Below are 26,787 nucleotides of genomic sequence, written 5' to 3'. Positions count from 1 at the left end.
TACTTTATTTTTTAATTCAAGACATTTTTCACACACATTGTTAATCGGTCATCAAATCGGTATGGGCCGTTGTTGGCCTTAAAATCTAATATTGGTATTAGCTGATCTTTTAAAATAAAAATACTACATAGAAGCTGTTTATATTCGTCTAACATTTCAATAACTGTGAATCCCTATAGTATTTGGAATAAAATTCACTGTTTTCCAGAATGTCAGTTTGTCACCTCCCTCTTCACATTCAATAGATCCCGTGATCTTTTGTGGCCAGATGTAATTTCCTGGGGTCTAGTAGGACTATAGAAAGCAAAAATTAAGAAATCTCTGTACAATATGGTAAAACAAATACATTTACCCACTTGTTCGAATGCCCCTGCCCCCTGCCAAAAAATGCTAAAGGTGTTTAAACTAAATAAATCAGCAAATTAAAATATATATAACACTCATCTTTTACTTTCTCTAATAAACTAAAACATGAACCTTGGTTGAAAAACAACCAAAGTTGTCCTTTAAGGGTTTAACGTGAGGAGAAAAACAAAAGATCAGGAGAATGGAGGCCTCTATTGACAGGATTGATTGATTGAATAGTTTATTAGACATAAATGTAAAACAGCGTTCAGTCAAACACTGATTCCAAAAGGGAGAACACAAAAACAAAGTCCTTGCGGTCTTGTTTCCATTCAGGTCCTATGCAATCAATTTATAATAGCAGAACAAATCACACTTGTGTGATCATACATCACATTCCATTCCATGCTCAGCCAATCAAATCATCACAAATGTCATTCCAGCCAATCATTTTTGCCGTCTTCACTTCTTCCGCCCTCACAATTCTATCCTCAAGACAAAGCCCAATAAGAGGAGCTGGCGCCCCTCAACAATAATTCAATATTATCAATAACAACAACAACAAAATATATCATTACAGGAAATAATAAAACACTAAATGTACAGAGTGGGAGAAAGTTAGGAGAGGGCGCGTCACCTGTTTAAAGGAGAAGTGATCATTTCCGCTTCATTGGGCCTGCTGAAAGGTGGACTTTCAGGCCTGTTTTAAAATATGTAAGTGATCTGCATTTTTGAGGGAAGGGGTCAGGGCATTCCACGACTGGGTGGCCGTGCTGTAGAATAAGAATTTAGCCATATTTGTTTTGAAATATAGGAGCAGTATAATAATCCATAATATTGTCCTTGTCTATCGACCTCCCTACGAACATACAGCTGTTTAATTTGAGCCTCCCAGTGAGCTCATTTTTCATTCATTCAAGTTTTGATTATTCTCGAAATTACACTGAGTAATCAAACTCATTTTCAGTGTCGTCGAGTAATACAATATCATATAGAAAAAACATCACAATACATCAGAAGATCAGGAAAAGAAAAACAAAAGATATACATGTGAATTACATAGGTTTACAAATAAAAAGCTAAGACAAATTTCAAAACTATCTAAAAACAGTTACATATTGTGGGGGTCTGTATGCTCACCAAGGGTTTAAGGGTTTATGTCGTTTGCAGGTAATTCCATGTATTAGGGCCACAGAAGCCAAAAGCAAGTTCAGAGCTAACTTTTGGTACCTTGAATTTGGGGAAACTACTTGACCGGGTGTGGGTGTACTTCAGAAAAGTTGAGATGTATTTAGGACAATATCCAAGCATGGCTTTATACAAGAACAGGTGCCAATGCAGTTTCCGTCTCTCTGTCAGGGAGGACCATCCAACCTTGTTATATAAGATACATTGGTGAGTACCATAGCTATCACCCGTAATAAATCTAATCGATGAGTGATAAACAGAGTCTAGGGATTTAAGAGTGGATGCTGCTGCATGTCTATAGATTACGTCTCCATAATCCAAGACAGACAGGAACACATGGACACTTTCTTTTTTGTACCCCATGGTGTGAATGCAATGGTGTCTTAGCAAAGTGACCCGAGTTATTTAAACTTAGGTCACACCGTTTAAAGTGGACATCTTTTTTATTGTCCTGTGAGAACTGTGGACACGAAGGTGGCTCTTCAGATGACTTGAACTGTTGAAACTCTTGTCACAATGTTTACATTGGAAAGGTTTTTCTCCAGTATGGACACGAAGGTGTGACTTTAGATGACTTGAACTATTGAAACTCTTGTCACAATGTTTACATTGGAAAGGTTTGTCTCCAGTGTGGACACGAAGGTGTGAATTCAGATTACTTGAAACGTTGAAACTCTTGTCACAATGTTTACATTGGAAAGGTTTTTCTCCAGTGTGGACACTCTGGTGTGTCTTCAGGTGAGATGACCGACTGAAACTCTTGTCACAATGTTTACATTGGAAAGGTTTTTCTCCAGTGTGGACACGAAGGTGTCGCTTCAGGAGAGATGAGTCTCTGAAACTCTTGTCACAATGTTTACATTGGAAAGGTTTTTCTCCAGTGTGGACATACTGGTGTTTTTTCAGGGAACCTGATTCACTAAAACTCTTGTCACAATGTTTACATTGGAAAGGTTTTTCTCCAGTGTGCACACGAAGGTGACGCTTCAGGAGAGATGAGTCAAAGAAACTCTTGTCACAATGTTTACATTGGAAAGGTTTTTCTCCAGTGTGGACACGAAGGTGTGAACAAAGGGAACTTGAATGTCTGAAACTCTTGTCACAATGTTTACATTGGAAATGTTTTTCTCCAGTGTGGACATACTGGTGTCTGTTCAGTTTACCTGACACACTGAAACTCTTGTCACAATGTTTACATTGGAAAGGTTTTTCTCCAGTATGGACACGAAGGTGTGTCTTTAGGGCACTTGAACGACTGAAACTCTTGTCACAATGTTCACAGTTAAAAGGTTTTTCTCCAGTGTGGACACACTGGTGCTTCTTCAGGGAACCTGAGTCACTGAAACTCTTGTCACGCCGTTCGTCATCATCGTCTTTACTGGTCTCCTCCCAATCATCACTGTCTTCAGTGACTTCAGTGTCAGATTCAAGTTCAACTTCAATCTCAGAGCAGTGGGAAAATATGTGTTCTTCTTCTTCATCATCATCATCATTTTCTTCTTCACCTTTCACTGCTAGTAATGTCAACGTTGACCCAACAGGTTCCTCTGGTCTTTGAAATAGTTCCTCCTGTTCCTTTTTAAGCTCCTCCTGTTCTTCTTTAATGTGTGAAGGCTCTTGTTCCTCATGGAGCAGACTGGGGCTCCTCTCCTGTTCAGGAGAAACCTCCTCTTTACACACAACCATGTGCAGGATGTCTAGGAGCAGAAACATAACATGATGGTCAACACTGGATTCCTAAAATGTAAATCCATTCTTCTTCCATGTTCCATGTACTAAATGAGCTATTACCTACCAAGATAAGATTGACTAAACCGTTACTAACTACAGGTTATTACTGTTCTGAAAGATTTTAGCAAAATACATTGTTTCCTCAGGAACAATATTTTCTTTCACATGAAACTTACTGAGGTGTGGCTGGTCTTCAGCTTCCTGTTTAATAGAAACGTCTTCAGCTTCCTGTTCAATAGAAACGTCTTCATCTTCCTGTTTAATAGAAACGTCTTCAGCTTCCTGTTTAATAGAAACATCTTCAGCTTCCTGTTTAATAGACATGTCTTCAGCTTCCTGTTTAATAGAAACGTCCCTGGCTGAGTCTGGAGAGTTCATCTTCACCGGGGAGTGATGCATCATGGGTATTGTAGTTATTATGAGTCTGGAGAGTTCGTCTTCACCTGCAGTCTGGACTCCGGTCTGAAATCAAGTGAATAAGGAAGGACTTAATAACTGCAGACCTATAGTCCGGCAGCCGGGGGTGTGGAGTGTGAAATGTGTTATATCGTTGGCCTAAAATATTGCCTATATACTTACATAAATTAATGAGTCTATAATGAGTTTATAAGGTTTTTATATGTGACCATACCATTACCTATATACGGCAAAATGTGAACATTTCATTATGCTTTAACGATTAGGCCGCCAGCATTAATTGATAACTTGTGATATAATTCACGCCATCATTTTTCCCTGTTTAACTCTTATTTTGAAGAGCAAAAAACCCAGACCGGAAGTTATGTTAGTGTGTGTGACGATGCATCATCATTCCATGTTTGATGCTAAAACATAATGGAGGCGCATCACAGCGCAGGCTCTGGGCCGTGGAATAAACCTTGTTTGGACCAAAAATGCCATCTGGGACAAGGAATAGGAACAAGAAACAGAATCAAATCCCGGCCCTACCCTACCCTAACTGGGTCGGCCCGAGGCTCGGCCAGACCCTAACAATTACCATAATGTTAACAATTTCATCGCCCCCCTGGTGTCCATGTGAAATTACTGCAGGCAGCCAGGCAATATCTGTGAATAAGCGCCAACTACTTCCGGCCCACACAGCCCAATACAACGAGCAACAAGTTTTACGAGCAGCAGCCGACATGTCTTAGTTTTCACCACATGCGGTAATATGGCTTGCGCGATGCGATCAGAAATCACTATCTGAACGTTGGGCGGATTGGACTAAAACAACAACTTTGGACTATTTTTTGGAGAAAACAAGCAGCAAAGAAACGACAATGAGCAACCCGATGCTAACGTGAGTAGCATTATGACTTGATCAATCAAAAGCACTATAAAAGACCAATTGCCGTTGATCTACGCCGGCAATGGTGGACTAAGTTTTAAGTAGCATGTGATGTGTCAAACTAGGGGGTTGTCATGATTCTGAATCCATTCCAAGCATTAGTTTTGCACAAAAAACACTCATTGGGCTAAAAACGGCCATAGCCGTCATCATAAATGTGATGAGGTCAGCACATTTCGGGCACATTTGGACAAGTGGCTATTGCCGTTTTTAGCCCAAGGAGTGTTTTTGTGGATGGAATGGATGAATCCTTGCCTTATATAGGTTGTTAATGGTATGGTCACATATATCCTCCTATACAAAACAATTGCTCATTACCGTCAGCCGGTCAGCAAGTCGACTCATGAATGTATGCATATAAACAATAATTCAGGCAAAAAAACCAAAAACCAAAAACAATATAAATTTCTCGCTTTAAACAAAAGAAGCCTGTTGGCTGCCAGACTACTAGTGGTGTTAGCCCAACTCTCATTTTTTAATTGAGGATTCCAAGTGTGTGAGTGGGATGTGCGTGTGGAAACCAATACCGTGTTAAGATGTGTTACAATGGTGTGTGTTAGGGTTGCATTTCAATGGTGTGTGTTAGGCAGGGCCGTGCAGAGAGCACTGAGGGGGCAGGGGCTCAAACTCCAGAAAAGGGCACATGTGTGCGCGCGCACAGCGCGCAGCGATTTTTGGGGTGGTCTTTTTGTGGAGTCCGTCCGTCCCTTGTGCCATTTCATGTCATTGGTCTGAAACTAAAACTGTCTGATGGCAGATTAAAAGATAATTCATTATGATAGTGGAATTATCATTACTTGTCAAATGTTTGTCGTGAAGGGCCAATGGCACTTATTGGCCCCCCACACAAGCCCTTATTGGCCCCCCACACATAAGCCCTTATTTGCCCCCCACACAAGCCCTTATTGGCCCCCCACACAAGCCCTTATTGCCCCCCCACACAAGCCCTTATTTCCCCCCCACACAAGCCCTTATTGCCCCCCCCCACACAAGCCCTTATTGCCCCCCCACCACAAGCCCTTATTGCCCCCCCCCCACACAAGCCCTTATTGGCCCCCCATACAAGCCCTTATTTAACTTTATTTTTTTTAATTTTTTTAGGGAAAGGGCAGGTGCTCAAGCCCCCCTAGCCCCCCTAGCCCCCCCCCCTTCTTCTGCGTGCCTGGTGTTAGGGTTACATTTCAATGGCACCACAACACAATAGGACAGTAACCAAAGTCGACTTCTCAACAAGTTGACTTCATTGTCACAAGTCAACTCGCACCAGGAGAAGTCGAACAAATAATTAAACTAGAAAAAGTGCACAGGTCTCCACCAAGACAGGTCAGGTTGTGGCCTCCTGGTGGCGCTATAATAGGCCGTTCTGGAAAATGTGTGTGCAAAGTTTGGCATCGACCAGGTTAACGGTGCTGGAGATTAGCTGGTAACGGACAGACGGACGGACGGACACACACACGGACGGAGTGCAAAACATACTCTCTCTCCAGGAGTACAAATCCTGCTCATTTACAAACTACATTTGCACCTTTGACAAACTGCAGCTTGAAAAGGCCTTCAGCTCAGCTCTGAACTCGGTAGAATCTGCACCTGGCTTGCTGATAACAAACTCTCATTACACCTGGGAAAAACTGAATCCATTCTCTTTGGATCAAATAGTAATCTCAACAAGGCAGATGGCTTCTTGGTTAGAGTGGGTGACAATATTATCACACAGAAAGATGAAATTACCTACCTAGGTTCCATCCTGGAGGCTAATGTTTCCTGTGATAAAATGGCCACCAATGTAAAAAAAACTCAACCAAAGAACAAGATTCCTATACACGATACATGATTTACGATCGTCGGGTGCACGGCGGCCCACCATGGACAGCTCTCGAACCTTTGGAGATACAGCGCTTTGAAAAGCAGGTTATAATGGAGGCTCAAAGGAGCTGGATTTAAAAATCCCATCGCTGATGGGGAAGGAGGAGCTCCATATTAGCCGGAGCAATGCTAAAAGGTAAACAGACGGACGGAGCGTTCATATATGGAGTAAACGGTTGTCTACGAACATACGCGTAGATAGCACCAGTAGGTACCATTAGCCTAGCTACATTTATAAACGTAGATAGCAGCGAAATAATTAACTCTGCACCTCTTGGTACCACAGCACCTCAAAGGCCCTTAAAACAAGGCTCCATACTTCCCAAAAAAAACTGGTAAGGCTACTACTTGGTCTCACTCCCCGAACCCACATCACCCCTGCCCATTTTCATAGGCCTGCCGCTGGAATGGCTTAAATTGACGAAAGAGTACAGCATTTTGCAATGGGCCTGGCCTACAAGATTCACTACCTTCACTACCACCTTAAGATACCCATGTATCTGTCGAAATACTTCCTTAATTTAAATGAAGTCCACAATCTCAACACCAGAGGGAGTTCAACAAACCACATGCAACCCAGATTAGGCTAAAACAATGGATTAAATTAATTTTGCTCCTATGCCACTAAATGTGGAACGCCCTACCAACAGCATTTAAGAAATTGCCCCCCCAACAAGTTACAATATTAGTACTGCTGCTAGTATTAACTACTGCTTATTTAGGATCACATTTATAACAGACTGATTGATTGAAGCGAAAATGGAAGCTATGGTTATCACGATAATACAAATCTAAACATTTTTGTTAAAAAAAATCTTGTGGGCAGGAACCCCTTTTGGTGTTTTACCCCCTCAGGCCGGGAACCCATTTTGGGGTTCTGTACAGTATTCAAAAATGTAAAAAAAAATTGATGCTGCTATATGAATATTTGAAGTTTTTCAGAAAACTTAGGTCAGGATATAGAGGCGTTTTTAGAATCGGCCTCAGGCCTAAATGGGTTAAAAAATTATCTGCCTAATGATGATGTCACTGGAGGATGGTTTCTGAACTGCCCACAGTCCTACTATGAGGCACAGACTGAGTAGAAAAATATTTTCATTTTATCACGATTATTAGTGAGGACCTATTATATGAAGATAGGTTGAAAAGTGGTGAAGGGGTCCTTTAACAGTTTGCAGAATTACAGTAGGCTACATTTCAAGTACAACTCAATGCAAGGCATTACTTGTTTACAATCGGGTCCACCCTTTTCAATTCATCAGAACATGTAGAGACGTACAGAGATACACTTCTATATAGTAACCAAAAACAGGAAATCATCATAAAAGGAGGTAAAAGGGGAAACATCTAGGGCTTGCGCCAGTTACAATATCATTACTGCTGCTAGTATTAACTACTGCTTGTTTATAACAAGTTACAATATTATTACTGCTGCTAGTATTAACTACTGCTTGTTTAGGATAATGTATAACTAACAAGCAGATATGAGAGAAATACTCGTCGTGTTGTTCCATGTTAAAAGTTGAGTCAATAATATAAAGGATAAATGTAGTAAAAACAAGGTGAATCAGTTCATCTTACCTGCTGTGTTTCAGGGTTGAGCTGCTTAACGACCACACTGTTTTCAAACCGTTTCAAACTTTTACTATTAGTATTATTATTATTATTATTAAAGTGTTTTCTAACCACACTGCTAACAGGCTAACAGCTAGCTGTGTGTGAAGTGAACGCACATAGGCCTACTGTGCAAGGGCTGTGCGCATGCGCACTAGCCCTGCTGCTGCAGAGCCATATAAAGTGAGACAGAGTTATGACAACTCTGTTCACCAGTTCACGTCACGGGGCTTCAGTCCAATGGCGGCTCTTCTACATAGACTTCTATTGAAAAGGGACACCCGGGAGTTTACGGAATGCATTGGAGTCTATGGGCTCGCGCGAGAACATGAACCACGTGACCAGGCTGTTTTCTGCCCCCTCAATGTCGTAACTCTCTCTGTGGCTCTGCCCTGCTGGAACGTGGAGCGTGCACGGTGCACGTACCATAAACGGTCACTAGGGGGGGCATGGTACAGTGTAACACAGTGGGGAGCAGCTATGGAACAGCTATAGAGCTGAAAACTCTCCCATAGAGATTTACTAAAATATTTATAGCCTATCAATTATTCTAAGCCTAGAATCAATCCATCCAGGATCCTGGTGAGTCATGACCATAACACCTCTGATTCTGTGAGAAAACAAACAAACAACAAGATTGCATATTTAATTATATGATTTACTACATTTAATAAATACTCTTTGTTTAGGGTCTTTCATTTTCATTTATTCACAGAATCAGAGGTTTTATGGTCATGATTCACCAGGATCCTGGAAGGCTTGATTCTAGGCTTAAAATAATTGATATAAATATTTGAATACTAAGTATATTTTTTAAATAAATGTATAAATATTTTTTGGGAAAAAATGAATGGTCGGTTTCTTTCAGTGGGTCCAGAAAACCACGCCCACTTATATGTTCTATACTGTGATGTCATCAAAGTCTATCTTCACTAAATAATTTTAAAAAATAAACTTAAAACCATTTGATGAATCGCATCTAACAATTCAATGTCAGTCTCTTCCACACACACTACACATACACTTTACATTTCTACTAATGTGTATTTTTACTTTTTCATTTATAGGCCTACTGTGTATCCATTGTTGTTGTTTGATTTTTATGATTTATTTTGTTAAATTAGATTAACCTTATAAATCCCCACAGGGTTTTCTAAATCTCACCCGAATAAAAAATGTGCGAATAAAAAAATAAAAAATAATCCTATCCATCATAGGAATTGTATGATAGCGAATACATTACACCAATATTCCCTTTATTCCAACTCCAGCTAATCCAGCTCTTTCCATTCTGTCCTCTGCTGTATAGCTGGGGTTGTACCGAAGCTGATGCCACTTGGACACAGGACATAGACAGTGGGGGCTGTAGTGTAGCATGGCACTTGGACACAGGACAGAGACAGTGGCGGCTGTAGTGTAGTAGGGCATTAACGACTTGAGATTTCTCCAAATCGACTTGTCAGACAGTAAAGTCGAAGTTGAGTCGATTTATCGTTTTATGACGGGGGGGGCAGCCTTAACAGGGGCGGGTGGAGGTGCGCCTGTCAAACAAAGCACTGCGCACACAGTGGCCTCTCCAAGGCAATATGGCACAGTGTGTATCATCTATATGGCAAAGCGCTGATTATCAAAACATAAAACTATAATAGTAAATACTAAACAGTGTGTGCGTCGCCAGGGCCGTGCAGAGAGCACTAGGGGGGCAGGGGCTCAAACTCCAAAAAAGGGCACATGTGTGGGCGCGCGTAGCGCGCGCCGATTTTTGGGGGTGGTATTTTTGTGGAGTCCTTCCCTTGTGCCATTTCATGTCATTGGACAGTAAAATAAGAAATATGTTGTCATTAGTCTGAAACTAAAACTGACTGATGGCAGATTAAAAGATAATTCATTATGATAGTGGCATTTATCATTACTTGTCAAATGTTCGTCTTGAAGGGCCAATGGCACTTATTGGCCCCCACACAAGCCCTTATTTGCCCCCCACACAAGCCCTTATTTGCCCCCCACACAAGCCCTTATTTGCCCCCCACACAAGCCCTTATTTGCCCCCCACACAAGCCGTTATTGCCCCCCACACAAGACCTTTTAAAAAAATAATAATAATAAAACTTTGTTTCGCCCTTTCCCTCGAAAATGAAATAATAATAATAAAAAAAAAAAAAGAGAAAGGGCACTTTCTGCAAAAGGGCAGGTGCTCAAGCCCCCCTAGCCCCCCCCTCTGCACGTGCCAGCGTCGCACACTGGTACACAGACCAGAAAAGAACACAACAGGAGAGGGGGCATCATTGGCACACAGCGCCAGCAGCAGCGCGCAGCGCAGCGGCCCGAGAACACAATACAAAATAACATTAACACTAGTGGCAGTCAGCCCGACCTTCAGAACACAATATAGAAGACATATTATCATCACAGCAGCCAGCAGCAGTTTCGGAATACCATCTGCATTACCTTCCACGTGAACCTTCTCCTCCTCCTCCTCCTCCTCCAACAACGCAATAACGTTCTCATGTTAGTTTGTTACTTATTTTCTGAGCCATGCAAATAAACAACAACCCGCACTGACCGGAGACGGAGAGGTTCATGTGCCCCGCGCGTCAGCACGGATGTAGCGGTAGCCTCGGAAACCCAGACGTTTTATTTCCAGCACGGAGGTGAGGGGGATATCGTTTGGGGATAAAGTTTGCGCGCTTCTATCTGTTACTTCTCTGACACAGCGCAGTTCAAACTTCAAATTCAGCCAGTCAATAGTGGGACACTATTAAGGCCGCGTTCTGAATGCAATGCAAACTAATAGGCGAGTGCGCTCCGGTGCATATATGCAAAGGGAAATAATGACTTCTGTCCGTGACAATAATCAATATGTTACAGTTTGAATTCTGTACACACGCACACATAGAGCAAAACATATTATGGGGAAAACTTTTTTATTTTTTTATTTTTTTACTTTCGACACAGGACAAACAGTGGTGGCTGTAGTGTAGCATGCCACTTGGACACAGGACAGACAGTGGGGGCTGTAGTGTAGCATGCCACTTGGACACAGGCCGGGGTCTGATCAGCCATGGTTGGGTCAGGAGGAGGGTGTCTGTTGTAAGACCCAGAAACTCAGAAATAAAAAATAAATAAATAAACGACAACGTTTCGATCTTGACAGATCTTAGTCAGGTCAGTACACAGATGCACACATGTTTCATCACTTTTATCCAGTTCCCTCAGATTGAGTCCCTCCCCCCCGTTATGTGCCACCCCCGCAAAACACAGGTGAGTCCCATTACTCCTGAGGAGCCAGAATTCTGACAGTATACAAAATATACTTATATATATACACAATTTACATAGAATACATCATAAAATTAAAAACATTGCTTAAAAACATTTGTTCTTCTCCCCACCGGGGAGACCGATTGTCTCAGCCATTGACTCAGTCACTGAGAAAATGTCTAGTTTTGTTGATTTCTTTTTAAAACCTTTTACCACCTCTTTACCTTCTTTTGTACGTGATTCAATGGACATGATCGACATTTTGAAATCTATTCAAGATTTAGATCAGGAGGACTACATGCTGGTTACATTAGAAAGCTTATTCACCAATGTTGACCATGAAGGGAGCCTAGAAGCTCTGACACACTTTCTCAGTCAAAGAGCTCCGGAGGTCTTACCCAGCACAAAGTGTATTAGAGACCTGGCAGAAATAAAGAAAAACGTTTTCATGTTTCAGGATTCCTACTACATTCAACGTAAGGGGACCTCAATGGGAAGTAAAATTAGTCCACAGTTTAGCTCCCTTAAATGTTTGAAAACTATTTTGTGACAAACCCAGACAACCGCTTTCAACAACACATAAAGTTGTGGAAACGGTATGTGGATGATGTTTATTTAATCTGGCAGGGCTCTGAAAACAGCCTTATGGAGTTTTTCAGGTATCTAAACAGCTGTCATGAACATCTGAAGTTTATTATAAGCCATGACCCACAGGAAATTAATTTTCTAGACATACTCATTAAAAGAGATGGCAAGGGGTTTGCTACTGATCTTTACAGAAAGAAAACAGACACATGTTCATATTTGCATGCTGATTCCTTCCATCCCACACATTTAAAGAAAAGTTTACCTATCAGTCAATACAGTCGAATCTGCAGGGTCTGCAGTAATACACCAGACTTTATAAAACAAGCGGATGAACTAGATATGATTCAAAGCACAATTTTATCAGCTATCGACTATGGTGATATTATTTATATGCATGCAGCTCCGTCATAACACCACTAGACACAATCTACCACTCTGCCCTCCGGTTTATAACTGGAGATGGATTCCTCACCCATCATTGTAGGTTGTATGAAAAGGTTGGTTGGCCTTCATTGGCTAAGAGACGAGAACAACTATGTATGTAAAATCTAGCATGGAGGTTGAAAATAATGTGTTTAGAACTTTAATAACTCATTTACTTTATCAGAGAATAACATCTATCTCTAACATCAGGCTTTTAGGCAGGTACTGTGGCTTATCTGGTGAAAGTGTCTGTTTCGTAATGTTGTTTATTGCCCACAATAGTTTTTCTTTCATGAACCTCTTGACATTTGATTTAAATTTTGCATGCATGCTTAGATTTCCAGAGATGCTTCTGGTGAAATAATGCAGCTGTGTAAATAGTATGTGTGCCTGGTAAGCTCAGTCGGTAGAGCATGAGACTCTTAATCTCAGGTCATCAATAACATCATGCTAGTAGGTAGGTACTGTGGCTTAGCGGTGAAAGCGCCTGTCTTGTAAACAGGAGACCCTGCGTTCAAATCCCAGCAGTAGCCTACCTCCGAAAGCAAGTTCTTAACTATTGTGTATTGCCCACAATAGTTTTTTTCACAGACCTCTTTACATTCGGTGAAATAATGCAGCTGTGAACATGTTACTCGTGCCTGGTTAGCTCAGTCGGTAGAGCATGAGACTCTTAATCTCAGGGTCGTGGGTTCGAGCCCCACATCGGGCGAAGCCAATTGCCTTTTGATGATACGGAAGTGTGCACTAAACTATTAGACTCTGATCATTTCAATCTGTAGATGAGGTCCAGTTCAACTATACGCAAATATGCTACAAAGTGCAGAAAATGTGTCATGGCCTGCTCTCTACAGGTTGAATGTGTCCACTAGGTTGTGCTGTTGGCTACAGTTCTAATCACAAAGGAGACTTTTCTTGTTCCATATGTAAAATCTAGCATGGAGGTTGAAAATAATGTGTTTAGAACTTTAATAACTCATTTACTTTATCAGAGAATAACATCTATCTCTAACATCAGGCTTTTAGGCAGGTACTGTGGCTTATCTGGTGAAAGTGTCTGTTTCGTAATGTTGTTTATTGCCCACAATAGTTTTTCTTTCATGAACCTCTTGACATTTGATTTAAATTTTGCATGCATGCTTAGATTTCCAGAGATGCTTCTGGTGAAATAATGCAGCTGTGTAAATAGTATGTGTGCCTGGTAAGCTCAGTCGGTAGAGCATGAGACTCTTAATCTCAGGTCATCAATAACATCATGCTAGTAGGTAGGTACTGTGGCTTAGCGGTGAAAGCGCCTGTCTTGTAAACAGGAGACCCTGCGTTCAAATCCCAGCAGTAGCCTACCTCCGAAAGCAAGTTCTTAACTATTGTGTATTGCCCACAATAGTTTTTTTCACAGACCTCTTTACATTCGGTGAAATAATGCAGCTGTGAACATGTTACTCGTGCCTGGTTAGCTCAGTCGGTAGAGCATGAGACTCTTAATCTCAGGGTCGTGGGTTCGAGCCCCACATCGGGCGAAGCCAATTACCTTTTGATGATACGGAAGTGTGCACTAAACTATTAGACTCTGATCATTTCAATCTGTAGATGAGGTCCAGTTCAACTATACGCAAATATGCTACAAAGTGCAGAAAATGTGTCATGGCCTGCTCTCTACAGGTTGAATGTGTCCACTAGGTTGTGCTGTTGGCTACAGTTCTAATCACAAAGGAGACTTTTCTTGTTCCATATGTAAAATCTAGCATGGAGGTTGAAAATAATGTGTTTAGAACTTTAATAACTCATTTACTTTATCAGAGAATAACATCTATCTCTAACATCAGGCTTTTAGGCAGGTACTGTGGCTTAGCTGGTGAAAGCGCCTGTTTCGTAAACCGGAGACCCTGGGTTCAAATCCCAGCAGTACCTCAGAAAGCAAGTTCCTAGCAATGTTGTTTATTGCCCACAATAGTTTTTCTTTCATGAACCTCTTGACATTTGATTGAAATTTTGCATGCATGCTTAGATTTCCAGAGATGCTTCTGGTGAAATAATGCAGCTGTGTAAATAGTATGTGCCTGGTAAGCTCAGTCGGTAGAGCATGAGACTCTTAATCTCAGGTCATCAATAACATCATGCTAGTAGGTAGGTACTGTGGCTTAGCGGTGAAAGCACCTGTCTTGTAAACAGGAGACCCTGTGTTCAAATCCCAGCAGTAGCCTACCTCCGAAAGCAAGTTCTTAACTATTGTGTATTGCCCACAATAGTTTTTTTTTCACAGACCTCTTTACATTCGGTGAAAGAATGCAGCTGTGAACATGTTACTCGTGCCTGGTTAGCTCAGTCGGTAGAGCATGAGACTCTTAATCTCAGGGTCGTGGGTTCGAGCCCCACATCGGGTGAAGCCAATTGCCTTCTGATGATACGGAAGTGTGCACTAAACCATTAGACTCTGATCATTTCAATCTGTAGATGAGGTCAAGTTCAACTATACGCAAAAATGCTACAAAGTGCAGAAAATGTGTCATGCCCTTCTCTCTACAGGTTGAATGTGTCCACTAGGTTGTGCTGTTGGCTACAGTTCTAATCACAATGGAGACTTTTCTTGTTCCATATGTAAAATATAGCATGCAGGTTGAAAAATGAATGTGTTTAGAACTTTAATAACTCATTTACTTTATCAGAGAATAACATCTTCTATCTCTAACATCAGGCTTTTAGGCAGGTACTGTGGCTTAGCTGGTGAAAGCGCCTGTTTCGTAAACAGGAGACCCTGGGTTCAAATCCCAGCAATACCTCAGAAAGCAAGTTCCTAGCAATGTTGTTTATTGCCCACAATAGTTTTTCTTTCATGAACCTCTTGACATTTGATTGAAATTTTGCATGCATGCTTAGATTTCCAGAGATGCTTCTGGTGAAATAATGCAGCTGTGTAAATAGTATGTGCCTGGTAAGCTCAGTCGGTAGAGCATGAGACTCTTAATCTCAGGTCATCAATAACATCATGCTAGTAGGTAGGTACTGTGGCTTAGCGGTGAAAGCACCTGTCTTGTAAACAGGAGACCCTGTGTTCAAATCCCAGCAGTAGCCTACCTCCGAAAGCAAGTTCTTAACTATTGTGTATTGCCCACAATAGTTTTTTTTTCACAGACCTCTTTACATTCGGTGAAAGAATGCAGCTGTGAACATGTTACTCGTGCCTGGTTAGCTCAGTCGGTAGAGCATGAGACTCTTAATCTCAGGGTCGTGGGTTCGAGCCCCACATCGGGCGAAGCCAATTGCCTTTTGATGATACGGAAGTGTGCACTAAACTATTAGACTCTGATCATTTCAATCTGTAGATGAGGTCCAGTTCAACTATACGCAAATATGCTACAAAGTGCAGAAAATGTGTCATGGCCTGCTCTCTACAGGTTGAATGTGTCCACTAGGTTGTGCTGTTGGCTACAGTTCTAATCACAAAGGAGACTTTTCTTGTTCCATATGTAAAATCTAGCATGGAGGTTGAAAATAATGTGTTTAGAACTTTAATAACTCATTTACTTTATCAGAGAATAACATCTATCTCTAACATCAGGCTTTTAGGCAGGTACTGTGGCTTATCTGGTGAAAGTGTCTGTTTCGTAATGTTGTTTATTGCCCACAATAGTTTTTCTTTCATGAACCTCTTGACATTTGATTTAAATTTTGCATGCATGCTTAGATTTCCAGAGATGCTTCTGGTGAAATAATGCAGCTGTGTAAATAGTATGTGTGCGTGGTAAGCTCAGTCGGTAGAGCATGAGACTCTTAATCTCAGGTCATCAATAACATCATGCTAGTAGGTAGGTACTGTGGCTTAGCGGTGAAAGCGCCTGTCTTGTAAACAGGAGACCCTGCGTTCAAATCCCAGCAGTAGCCTACCTCCGAAAGCAAGTTCTTAACTATTGTGTATTGCCCACAATAGTTTTTTTCACAGACCTCTTTACATTCGGTGAAAGAATGCAGCTGTGAACATGTTACTCGTGCCTGGTTAGCTCAGTCGGTAGAGCATGAGACTCTTAATCTCAGGGTCGTGGGTTCGAGCCCCACATCGGGCGAAGCCAATTGCCTTTTGATGATACGGAAGTGTGCACTAAACTATTAGACTCTGATCATTTCAATCTGTAGATGAGGTCCAGTTCAACTATACGCAAATATGCTACAAAGTGCAAAAAATGTGTCATGCCCTTCTCTCTACAGGTTGAATGTGTCCACTAGGTTGTGCTGTTGGCTACAGTTCTAATCACAATGGAGACTTTTCTTGTTCCATATGTAAAATATAGCATGCAGGTTGAAAAATGAATGTGTTTAGAACTTTAATAACTCATTTACTTTATCAGAGAATAACATCTTCTATCTCTAACATCAGGCTTTTAGGCAGGTACTGTGGCTTAGCTGGTGAAAGCGCCTGTTTCGTAAACAGGAGACCCTGGGTTCAAATCCCAGCAGTACCTCAGAAAGCAAGTTCCTAGCAATGTTGTTTATTGCCCACAATAGTTTTTCTTTCATGAACCTCTTGACATTTGATTGAAATTTTGCATGCATGCTTAGATTTCCAGAGATGCTTCTGGTGAAATAATGCAGCTGTGTAAATAGTATGTGTGCCTGGTAAACTCAGTCGGTAGAGCATGAGACTCTTAATCTCAGGTCATCAATAACATCATGCTAGTAGGCAGGTACTGTGGCTTAGCGGTGAAAGCGCCTGTCTTGTAAACAGGAGACCCTGGGTTCAAATCCCAGCATTAGCCTACCTCCGAAAGCAAGTTCTTAACTATTGTGTATTGCCCACAATAGTTTTTCTTTCACAGACCTCTTTACATTCGGTGAAAGAATGCAGCTGTGAACATGTTACTCGTGCCTGGTTAGCTCAGTCGGTAGAGCATGATACCCTTAATCTCAGGGTCGTGGGTTCGAGCCCCACGTCGGGCGAAGCCAATTGCCTTTTGATGATACGGAAGTGTGCACTAAACTATTAGACTCTGATCATTTCAATCTGTAGATGAGGTCAAGTTCAACTATACGCAAAAATGCTACAAAGTGCAGAAAATGTGTCATGCCCTGCTCTCTACAGGTTGAATGTGTCCACTAGGTTGTGCTGTTGGCTACAGTTCTAATCACAATGGAGACTTTTCTTGTTCCATATGTAAAATATAACATGCAGGTTGAAATATGAATGTGTTTAGAACTTTAATAACTCATTTACTTTATCAGAGAATAACATCTTCTATCTCTAACATCAGGCTTTTAGGCAGGTACTGTGGCTTAGCTGGTGAAAGCGCCTGTTTCATAAACAGGAGACCCTGGGTTCAAATCCCAGCAGTACATCAGAAAGCAAGTTCATAGCAATGTTGTTTATTGCCCACAATAGTTTTTCTTTCATGAACCTCTTGACATTTGATTGAAATTTTGCATGCATGCTTAGATTTCCAGAGATGCTTCTGGTGAAATAATGCAGCTGTGTAAATAGTATGTGTGCCTGGTAAACTCAGTCGGTAGAGCATGAGACTCTTAATCTCAGGTCATCAATAACATCATGCTAGTAGGCAGGTACTGTGGCTTAGCGGTGAAAGCGCCTGTCTTGTAAACAGGAGACCCTGGGTTCAAATCCCAGCATTAGCCTACCTCCGAAAGCAAGTTCTTAACTATTGTGTATTGCCCACAATAGTTTTTCTTTCACAGACCTCTTTACATTCGGTGAAAGAATGCAGCTGTGAACATGTTACTCGTGCCTGGTTAGCTCAGTCGGTAGAGCATGATACCCTTAATCTCAGGGTCGTGGGTTCGAGCCCCACGTCGGGCGAAGCCAATTGCCTTTTGATGATACGGAAGTGTGCACTAAACTATTAGACTCTGATCATTTCAATCTGTAGATGAGGTCAAGTTCAACTATACGCAAAAATGCTACAAAGTGCAGAAAATGTGTCATGCCCTGCTCTCTACAGGTTGAATGTGTCCACTAGGTTGTGCTGTTGGCTACAGTTCTAATCACAATGGAGACTTTTCTTGTTCCATATGTAAAATATAACATGCAGGTTGAAATATGAATGTGTTTAGAACTTTAATAACTCATTTACTTTATCAGAGAATAACATCTTCTATCTCTAACATCAGGCTTTTAGGCAGGTACTGTGGCTTAGCTGGTGAAAGCGCCTGTTTCATAAACAGGAGACCCTGGGTTCAAATCCCAGCAGTACATCAGAAAGCAAGTTCATAGCAATGTTGTTTATTGCCCACAATAGTTTTTCTTTCATGAACCTCTTGACATTTGATTGAAATTTTGCATGCATGCTTAGATTTCCAGAGATGCTTCTGGTGAAATAATGCAGCTGTGTAAATAGTATGTGTGCCTGGTAAACTCAGTCGGTAGAGCATGAGACTCTTAATCTCAGGTCATCAATAACATCATGCTAGTAGGCAGGTACTGTGGCTTAGCGGTGAAAGCGCCTGTCTTGTAAACAGGAGACCCTGGGTTCAAATCCCAGCATTAGCCTACCTCCGAAAGCAAGTTCTTAACTATTGTGTATTGCCCACAATAGTTTTTCTTTCACAGACCTCTTTACATTCGGTGAAAGAATGCAGCTGTGAACATGTTACTCGTGCCTGGTTAGCTCAGTCGGTAGAGCATGATACCCTTAATCTCAGGGTCGTGGGTTCGAGCCCCACATCGGGCGAAGCCAATTGCCTTTTGATGATACGGAAGTGTGCACTAAACTATTAGACTCTGATCATTTCAATCTGTAGATGAGGTCAAGTTCAACTATACGCAAAAATGCTACAAAGTGCAGAAAATGTGTCATGGCCTGCTCTCTACAGGTTGAATGTGTCCACTAGGTTGTGCTGTTGGCTACAGTTCTAATCACAAAGGAGACTTTTCTTGTTCCATAATTATGTAAAATCTAGCATGGAGGTTGAAAATAATGTGTTTAGAACTTTAATAACTCATTTACTTTATCAGAGAATAACATCTATCTCTAACATCAGGCTTTTAGGCAGGTACTGTGGCTTATCTGGTGAAAGTGTCTGTTTCGTAATGTTGTTTATTGCCCACAATAGTTTTTCTTTCATGAACCTCTTGACATTTGATTTAAATTTTGCATGCATGCTTAGATTTCCAGAGATGCTTCTGGTGTAATAATGCAGCTGTGTAAATAGTATGTGTGCCTGGTAAGCTCAGTCGGTAGAGCATGAGACTCTTAATCTCAGGTCATCAATAACATCATGCTAGTAGGCAGGTACTGTGGCTTAGTGGTGAAAGCGCCTGTCTTGTAAACAGGAGACCCTGGGTTCAAATCCCAGCAGTTCCTCGGAAACCAAGTTCTTAACTGTGTATTGCCCACAATAGTTTTTCTTTCACAGACCTCTTTACATTCCGTGAAAGAATGCAGCTGTGAACTTGGTACTCGTGCCTGGTTAGCTCAGTCGGTAGAGCATGAGACTCTTAAACTCAGAGTCGTGGGTACGAGTCCCACATTGGCCGAAGCCAATTGCCATTTGATGATACGGAAGTGTGCACTAAACTATTAGACTCTGATCATTTCAATCTGTAGATGAGGTCCCGTTCAACTATACGCAAATATGCTACAAAGTGCAAAAAATGTGTCATGCCCTGCTCTCTACAGGTTGAATGTGTCCAATAGGTTGTGCTGTTGGCTACAGTTCTAATCACAATGGAGACTTTTCTTGTTCCATATGTAAAATATAACATGCAGGTTGAAATATGAATGTGTTTAGAACTTGAATAACTCATTTACTTTATCAGAGAATAACATCTTCTATCTCTTACATCAGGCTTTTGGGCAGGTACTGTGGCTTAGCTAATGTAAGCGCCTGTTTCGTAAACAGGAGACCCTGGGTTCAAATCCCAGCAGTACCTCAGAAAGCAAGTTCCTAGCAATGTTGTTTATTGCCCACAATAGTTTTTCTTTCATGAACCTCTTGACATTTGATTTACATTTTGCATGCATGCTTAGATTTCCAGAGATGCTTCTGGTGTAATAATGCAGCTGTGTAAATAGTATGTGTGCCTGGTAAGCTCAGTCGGTAGAGCATGAGACTCTTAATCTCAGGTCATCAATTACATCATGCTAGTAGGCAGGTACTGTGGCTTAGCTGTGAAAGCGCCTGTCTTGTAAACAGGAGACCCTGGGTTTAAATCCCAGCAGTACCTCTGAAACCAAGTTCTTAACTGTGTATTGCCCACAATAGTTTTTCTTTCACAGACCTCTTTACATTCGGTGAAAGAATGCAGCTGTGAACATGGTACACGTGCCTGGTTAGCTCAGTCGGTAGAGCATGAGACTCTTAAACTCAGGGTCGTGGGTACGAGTCCCACATTGGGTGAAGCCAATTGCCATTTGATGATACGAAAGTGTGCACTAAACTATTAGACTCTGATCATTTCAATCTGTAGATGAGGTCCAGTTCAACTATACGCAAATATGCTACAAAGTGCAAAAAAAATGTCATGCCCTGCTTTCTACAGGTTGAATGTGTCCACTAGGTTGTGCTGTTGGCTACAGTTCTAATCACAATGGAGACTTTTCTTGTTCCATATGTAAAATATAGCATGCAGGTTGAAATATTAATGTGTTTAGAACTTTAATAACTCATTTACTTTATCAGAGAATAACATCTTCTATCTCTTACATCAGGCTTTTGGGCAGGTACTGTGGCTTAGCTGGTGAAAGCGCCTGTTTCGTAAACAGGAGACCCTGGGTTCAAATCCCAGCAGTACCTCAGAAAGCAAGTTCCTAGCAATGTTTTTTATTGCCCACAATAGTTTTTCTTTCATGAACCTCTTGACATTTGATTTAAATTTTGCATGCATACTTAGATTTCCAGAGATGCTTCTGGTGTAATAATGCAGCTGTGTAAATAGTATGTGTGCCTGGTAAGCTCAGTCGGTAGAGCATGAGACTCTTAATCTCAGGTCATCAATAACATCATGCTAGTAGGCAGGTACTGTGGCTTAGTGGTGAAAGCGCCTGTCTTGTAAACAGGATACCCTGGGTTCAAATCCCAGCAGTTCCTCTGAAACCAAGTTCTTAACTGTGTATTGCCCACAATAGTTTTTCTTTCACAGACCTCTTTACATTCGGTGAAAGAATGCAGCTGTGAACATGGTACTCGTGCCTGGTTAGCTCAGTCGGTAGAGCATGAGACTCTTAAACTCAGGGTCGTGGGTACGAGTCCCACATTGGGCGAAGCCAATTGCCATTTGATGATACGGAAGTGTGCACTAAACTATTAGACTCTGATCATTTCAATCTGTAGATGAGGTCCAGTTCAACTATACGCAAATATGCTACAAAGTGCAAAAAATTTGTCATGCCCTGCTCTCTACAGGTTGAATGTGTCCACTAGGTTGTGCTGTTGGCTACAGTTCTAATCACAATGGAGACTTTTCTTGTTCCATATGTAAAATATAACATGCAGGTTGAAATATTAATGTGTTTAGAACTTTAATAACTCATTTACTTTATCAGAGAATAACATCTTCTATCTCTTACATCAGGCTTTTGGGCAGGTACTGTGGCTTAGCTGGTGAAAGCGCCTGTTTCGTAAACAGGAGACCCTGGGTTCAAATCCCAGCAGTACCTCAGAAAGCAAGTTCCTAGCAATGTTGTTTATTGCCCACAATAGTTTTTCTTTCATGAACCTCTTGACATTTGATTTACATTTTGCATGCATGCTTAGATTTCCAGAGATGATTCTGGTGTAATAATGCAGCTGTGTAAATAGTATGTGTGCCTGGTAAGCTCAGTCGGTAGAGCATGAGACTCTTAATCTCAGGTCATCAATAACATCATGCTAGTAGGCAGGTACTGTGGCTTAGTGGTGAAAGCGCCTGTCTTGTAAACAGGAGACCCTGGGTTCAAATCCCAGCAGTTCCTCTGAAACCAAGTTCTTAACTGTGTATTGCCCACAATAGTTTTTCTTTCACAGACCTCTTTACATTCGGTGAAAGAATGCAGCTGTGAACATGGTACTCGTGCCTGGTTAGCTCAGTCGGTAGAGCATGATACCCTTAATCTCAGGGTCGTGGGTTCGAGCCCCACATCGGGCGAAGCCAATTGCCTTTTGATGATACGGAAGTGTGCACTAAACTATTAGACTCTGATCATTTCAATCTGTAGATGAGGTCAAGTTCAACTATACGCAAAAATGCTACAAAGTGCAGAAAATGTGTCATGGCCTGCTCTCTACAGGTTGAATGTGTCCACTAGGTTGTGCTGTTGGCTACAGTTCTAATCACAAAGGAGACTTTTCTTGTTCCATAATTATGTAAAATCTAGCATGGAGGTTGAAAATAATGTGTTTAGAACTTTAATAACTCATTTACTTTATCAGAGAATAACATCTATCTCTAACATCAGGCTTTTAGGCAGGTACTGTGGCTTATCTGGTGAAAGTGTCTGTTTCGTAATGTTGTTTATTGCCCACAATAGTTTTTCTTTCATGAACCTCTTGACATTTGATTTAAATTTTGCATGCATGCTTAGATTTCCAGAGATGCTTCTGGTGTAATAATGCAGCTGTGTAAATAGTATGTGTGCCTGGTAAGCTCAGTCGGTAGAGCATGAGACTCTTAATCTCAGGTCATCAATAACATCATGCTAGTAGGCAGGTACTGTGGCTTAGTGGTGAAAGCGCCTGTCTTGTAAACAGGAGACCCTGGGTTCAAATCCCAGCAGTTCCTCCGAAACCAAGTTCTTAACTGTGTATTGCCCACAATAGTTTTTCTTTCACAGACCTCTTTACATTCGGTGAAAGAATGCAGCTGTGAACATGGTACTCGTGCCTGGTTAGCTCAGTCGGTAGAGCATGAGACTCTTAAACTCAGGGTCGTGGGTACGAGTCCCACATTGGGCGAAGCCAATTGCCATTTGATGATACGGAAGTGTGCACTAAACTATTAGACTCTGATCATTTCAATCTGTAGATGAGGTCCAGTTCAACTATACGCAAATATGCTACAAAGTGCAAAAAATTTGTCATGCCCTGCTCTCTACAGGTTGAATGTGTCCACTAGGTTGTGCTGTTGGCTACAGTTCTAATCACAATGGAGACTTTTCTTGTTCCATATGTAAAATATAACATGCAGGTTGAAATATTAATGTGTTTAGAACTTTAATAACTCATTTACTTTATCAGAGAATAACATCTTCTATCTCTTACATCAGGCTTTTGGGCAGGTACTGTGGCTTAGCTGGTGAAAGCGCCTGTTTCGTAAACAGGAGACCCTGGGTTCAAATCCCAGCAGTACCTCAGAAAGCAAGTTCCTAGCAATGTTGTTTATTGCCCACAATAGTTTTTCTTTCATGAACCTCTTGACATTTGATTTACATTTTGCATGCATGCTTAGATTTCCAGAGATGCTTCTGGTGTAATAATGCAGCTGTGTAAATAGTATGTGTGCCTGGTAAACTCAGTCGGTAGAGCATGAGACTCTTAATCTCAGGTCATCAATTACATCATGCTAGTAGGCAGGTACTGTGGCTTAGCCGTGAAAGCGCCTGTCTTGTAAACAGGAGACCCTGGGTTCAAATCCCAGCAGTACCTCGCAAACCAAGTTCTTAACTGTGTATTGCCCACAATAGTTTTTCTTTCACAGACCTCTTTACATTCGGTGAAAGAATGCAGCTGTGAACATGGTACTCGTGCCTGGTTAGCTCAGTCGGTAGAGCATGATACCCTTAATCTCAGGGTCGTGGGTTCGAGCCCCACATCGGGCGAAGCCAATTGCCATTTGATGATACGGAAGTGTGCACTAAACTATTAGACTCTGATCATTTCAATCTGTAGATGAGGTCAAGTTCAACTATACGCAAATATGCTACAAAGTGCAAAAAATGTGTCATGCCCTGCTCTCTACAGGTTGAATGTGTCCACTAGGTTGTGCTGTTGGCTACAGTTCTAATCACAATGGAGACTTTTCTTGTTCCATAATTATGTAAAATCTAGCATGGAGGTTGAAAATAATGTGTTTAGAACTTTAATAACTCATTTACTTTATCAGAGAATAACATCTATCTCTAACATCAGGCTTTTAGGCAGGTACTGTGGCTTATCTGGTGAAAGTGTCTGTTTCGTAATGTTGTTTATTGCCCACAATAGTTTTTCTTTCATGAACCTCTTGACATTTGATTTAAATTTTGCATGCATGCTTAGATTTCCAGAGATGCTTCTAGTGAAATAATGCAGCTGTGTAAATAGTATGTGTGCCTCGTAAGCTCAGTCGGTAGAGCATGAGACTCTTAATCTCAGGTCATCAATAACATCATGCTAGTAGGCAGGTACTGTGGCTTAGCGGTGAAAGCGCCTGTCTTGTAAACAGGAGACCCTGGGTTCAAATCCCAGCAGTACCTCTGAAACCAAGTTCTTAACTGTGTATTGCCCACAATAGTTTTTCTTTCACAGATCTCTTTACATTCGGTGAAAGAATGCAGCTGTGAACATGGTACTCGTGCCTGGTTAGCTCAGTCGGTAGAGCATGAGACTCTTAACCTCAGGGTCGTGGGTTCGAGCCCCACATCGGGCGAAGCCAATTGCCAATTGATGATACGGAAGTGTGCACTAAACTATTAGACTCTGATCATTTCAATCTGTAGATGAGGTCCAGTTCAACTATACGCAAATATGCTACAAAGTGCAAAAAATTTGTCATGCCCTGCTCCCTACAGGTTGAATGTGTCCACTAGGTTGTGCTGTTGGCTACAGTTCTAATCACAATGGAGACTTTTCTTGTTCCATATGTAAAATATAGCATGCAGGTTGAAATATTAATGTGTTTAGAACTTTAATAACTCATTTACTTTATCAGAGAATAACATCTTCTATCTCTAACATCAGGCTTTTAGGCAGGTACTGTGGCTTAGCTGGTGAAAGCGCCTGTTTCATAAACAGGAGACCCTGGGTTCAAATCCCAGCAGTACATCAGAAAGCAAGTTCATAGCAATGTTGTTTATTGCCCACAATAGTTTTTCTTTCATGAACCTCTTGACATTTGATTGAAATTTTGCATGCATGCTTAGATTTCCAGAGATGCTTCTGGTGAAATAATGCAGCTGTGTAAATAGTATGTGTGCCTGGTAAACTCAGTCGGTAGAGCATGAGACTCTTAATCTCAGGTCATCAATAACATCATGCTAGTAGGCAGGTACTGTGGCTTAGCGGTGAAAGCGCCTGTCTTGTAAACAGGAGACCCTGGGTTCAAATCCCAGCATTAGCCTACCTCCGAAAGCAAGTTCTTAACTATTGTGTATTGCCCACAATAGTTTTTCTTTCACAGACCTCTTTACATTCGGTGAAAGAATGCAGCTGTGAACATGTTACTCGTGCCTGGTTAGCTCAGTCGGTAGAGCATGATACCCTTAATCTCAGGGTCGTGGGTTCGAGCCCCACGTCGGGCGAAGCCAATTGCCTTTTGATGATACGGAAGTGTGCACTAAACTATTAGACTCTGATCATTTCAATCTGTAGATTAGGTCAAGTTCAACTATACGCAAAAATGCTACAAAGTGCAGAAAATGTGTCATGCCCTGCTCTCTACAGGTTGAATGTGTCCACTAGGTTGTGCTGTTGGCTACAGTTCTAATCACAATGGAGACTTTTCTTGTTCCATATGTAAAATATAACATGCAGGTTGAAATATGAATGTGTTTAGAACTTTAATAACTCATTTACTTTATCAGAGAATAACATCTTCTATCTCTAACATCAGGCTTTTAGGCAGGTACTGTGGCTTAGCTGGTGAAAGCGCCTGTTTCATAAACAGGAGACCCTGGGTTCAAATCCCAGCAGTACATCAGAAAGCAAGTTCATAGCAATGTTGTTTATTGCCCACAATAGTTTTTCTTTCATGAACCTCTTGACATTTGATTGAAATTTTGCATGCATGCTTAGATTTCCAGAGATGCTTCTGGTGAAATAATGCAGCTGTGTAAATAGTATGTGTGCCTGGTAAACTCAGTCGGTAGAGCATGAGACTCTTAATCTCAGGTCATCAATAACATCATGCTAGTAGGCAGGTACTGTGGCTTAGCGGTGAAAGCGCCTGTCTTGTAAACAGGAGACCCTGGGTTCAAATCCCAGCATTAGCCTACCTCCGAAAGCAAGTTCTTAACTATTGTGTATTGCCCACAATAGTTTTTCTTTCACAGACCTCTTTACATTCGGTGAAAGAATGCAGCTGTGAACATGTTACTCGTGCCTGGTTAGCTCAGTCGGTAGAGCATGATACCCTTAATCTCAGGGTCGTGGGTTCGAGCCCCACATCGGGCGAAGCCAATTGCCTTTTGATGATACGGAAGTGTGCACTAAACTATTAGACTCTGATCATTTCAATCTGTAGATGAGGTCAAGTTCAACTATACGCAAAAATGCTACAAAGTGCAGAAAATGTGTCATGGCCTGCTCTCTAC

At 41.4% G+C, this 26,787-nt stretch overlaps 1 protein-coding gene across 1 annotated transcript; it reads right to left on the bottom strand.

Moving 5' to 3' along the window:
• Nucleotides 1-577: 577 nt before the first annotated feature.
• LOC306929498 (uncharacterized protein) lies at nucleotides 578-8,193 on the bottom strand. Its single transcript, XM_079510046.1, has 3 exons — nucleotides 8,057-8,193; nucleotides 3,441-3,726; nucleotides 578-3,230 (listed from the first exon to the last, which is right to left on the bottom strand). The coding sequence occupies exons 2-3, from the start codon at nucleotides 3,664-3,666 to the stop codon at nucleotides 1,945-1,947; spliced, it is 1,512 nt and encodes a 503-aa protein (XP_079366172.1). The 5' UTR covers nucleotides 3,667-3,726; nucleotides 8,057-8,193; the 3' UTR covers nucleotides 578-1,944.
• Nucleotides 8,194-26,787: the final 18,594 nt, after the last annotated feature.

Source organism: Electrona antarctica (assembly GCF_951216825.1).
Source record: "Electrona antarctica genome assembly, chromosome: 9".
Classification (NCBI taxonomy): Eukaryota; Metazoa; Chordata; class Actinopteri; order Myctophiformes; family Myctophidae; genus Electrona; species Electrona antarctica.
This window is presented reverse-complemented; position numbering and strand designations above follow the sequence as displayed.

Excerpts from the sequence above, each read along its gene's own strand:
- LOC306929498 (XM_079510046.1), bottom strand. The coding sequence starts at position 3,666 with ATGATGCATCACTCCCCGGTGAAGATGAACTCTCCAGACTCAGCCAGG. Across the intron at positions 3,231-3,440 it reads TGAAGACCAGCCACACCTCA|ACATCCTGCACATGGTTGTG; the intron begins GTAAGTTTCATG and ends TTCTGCTCCTAG.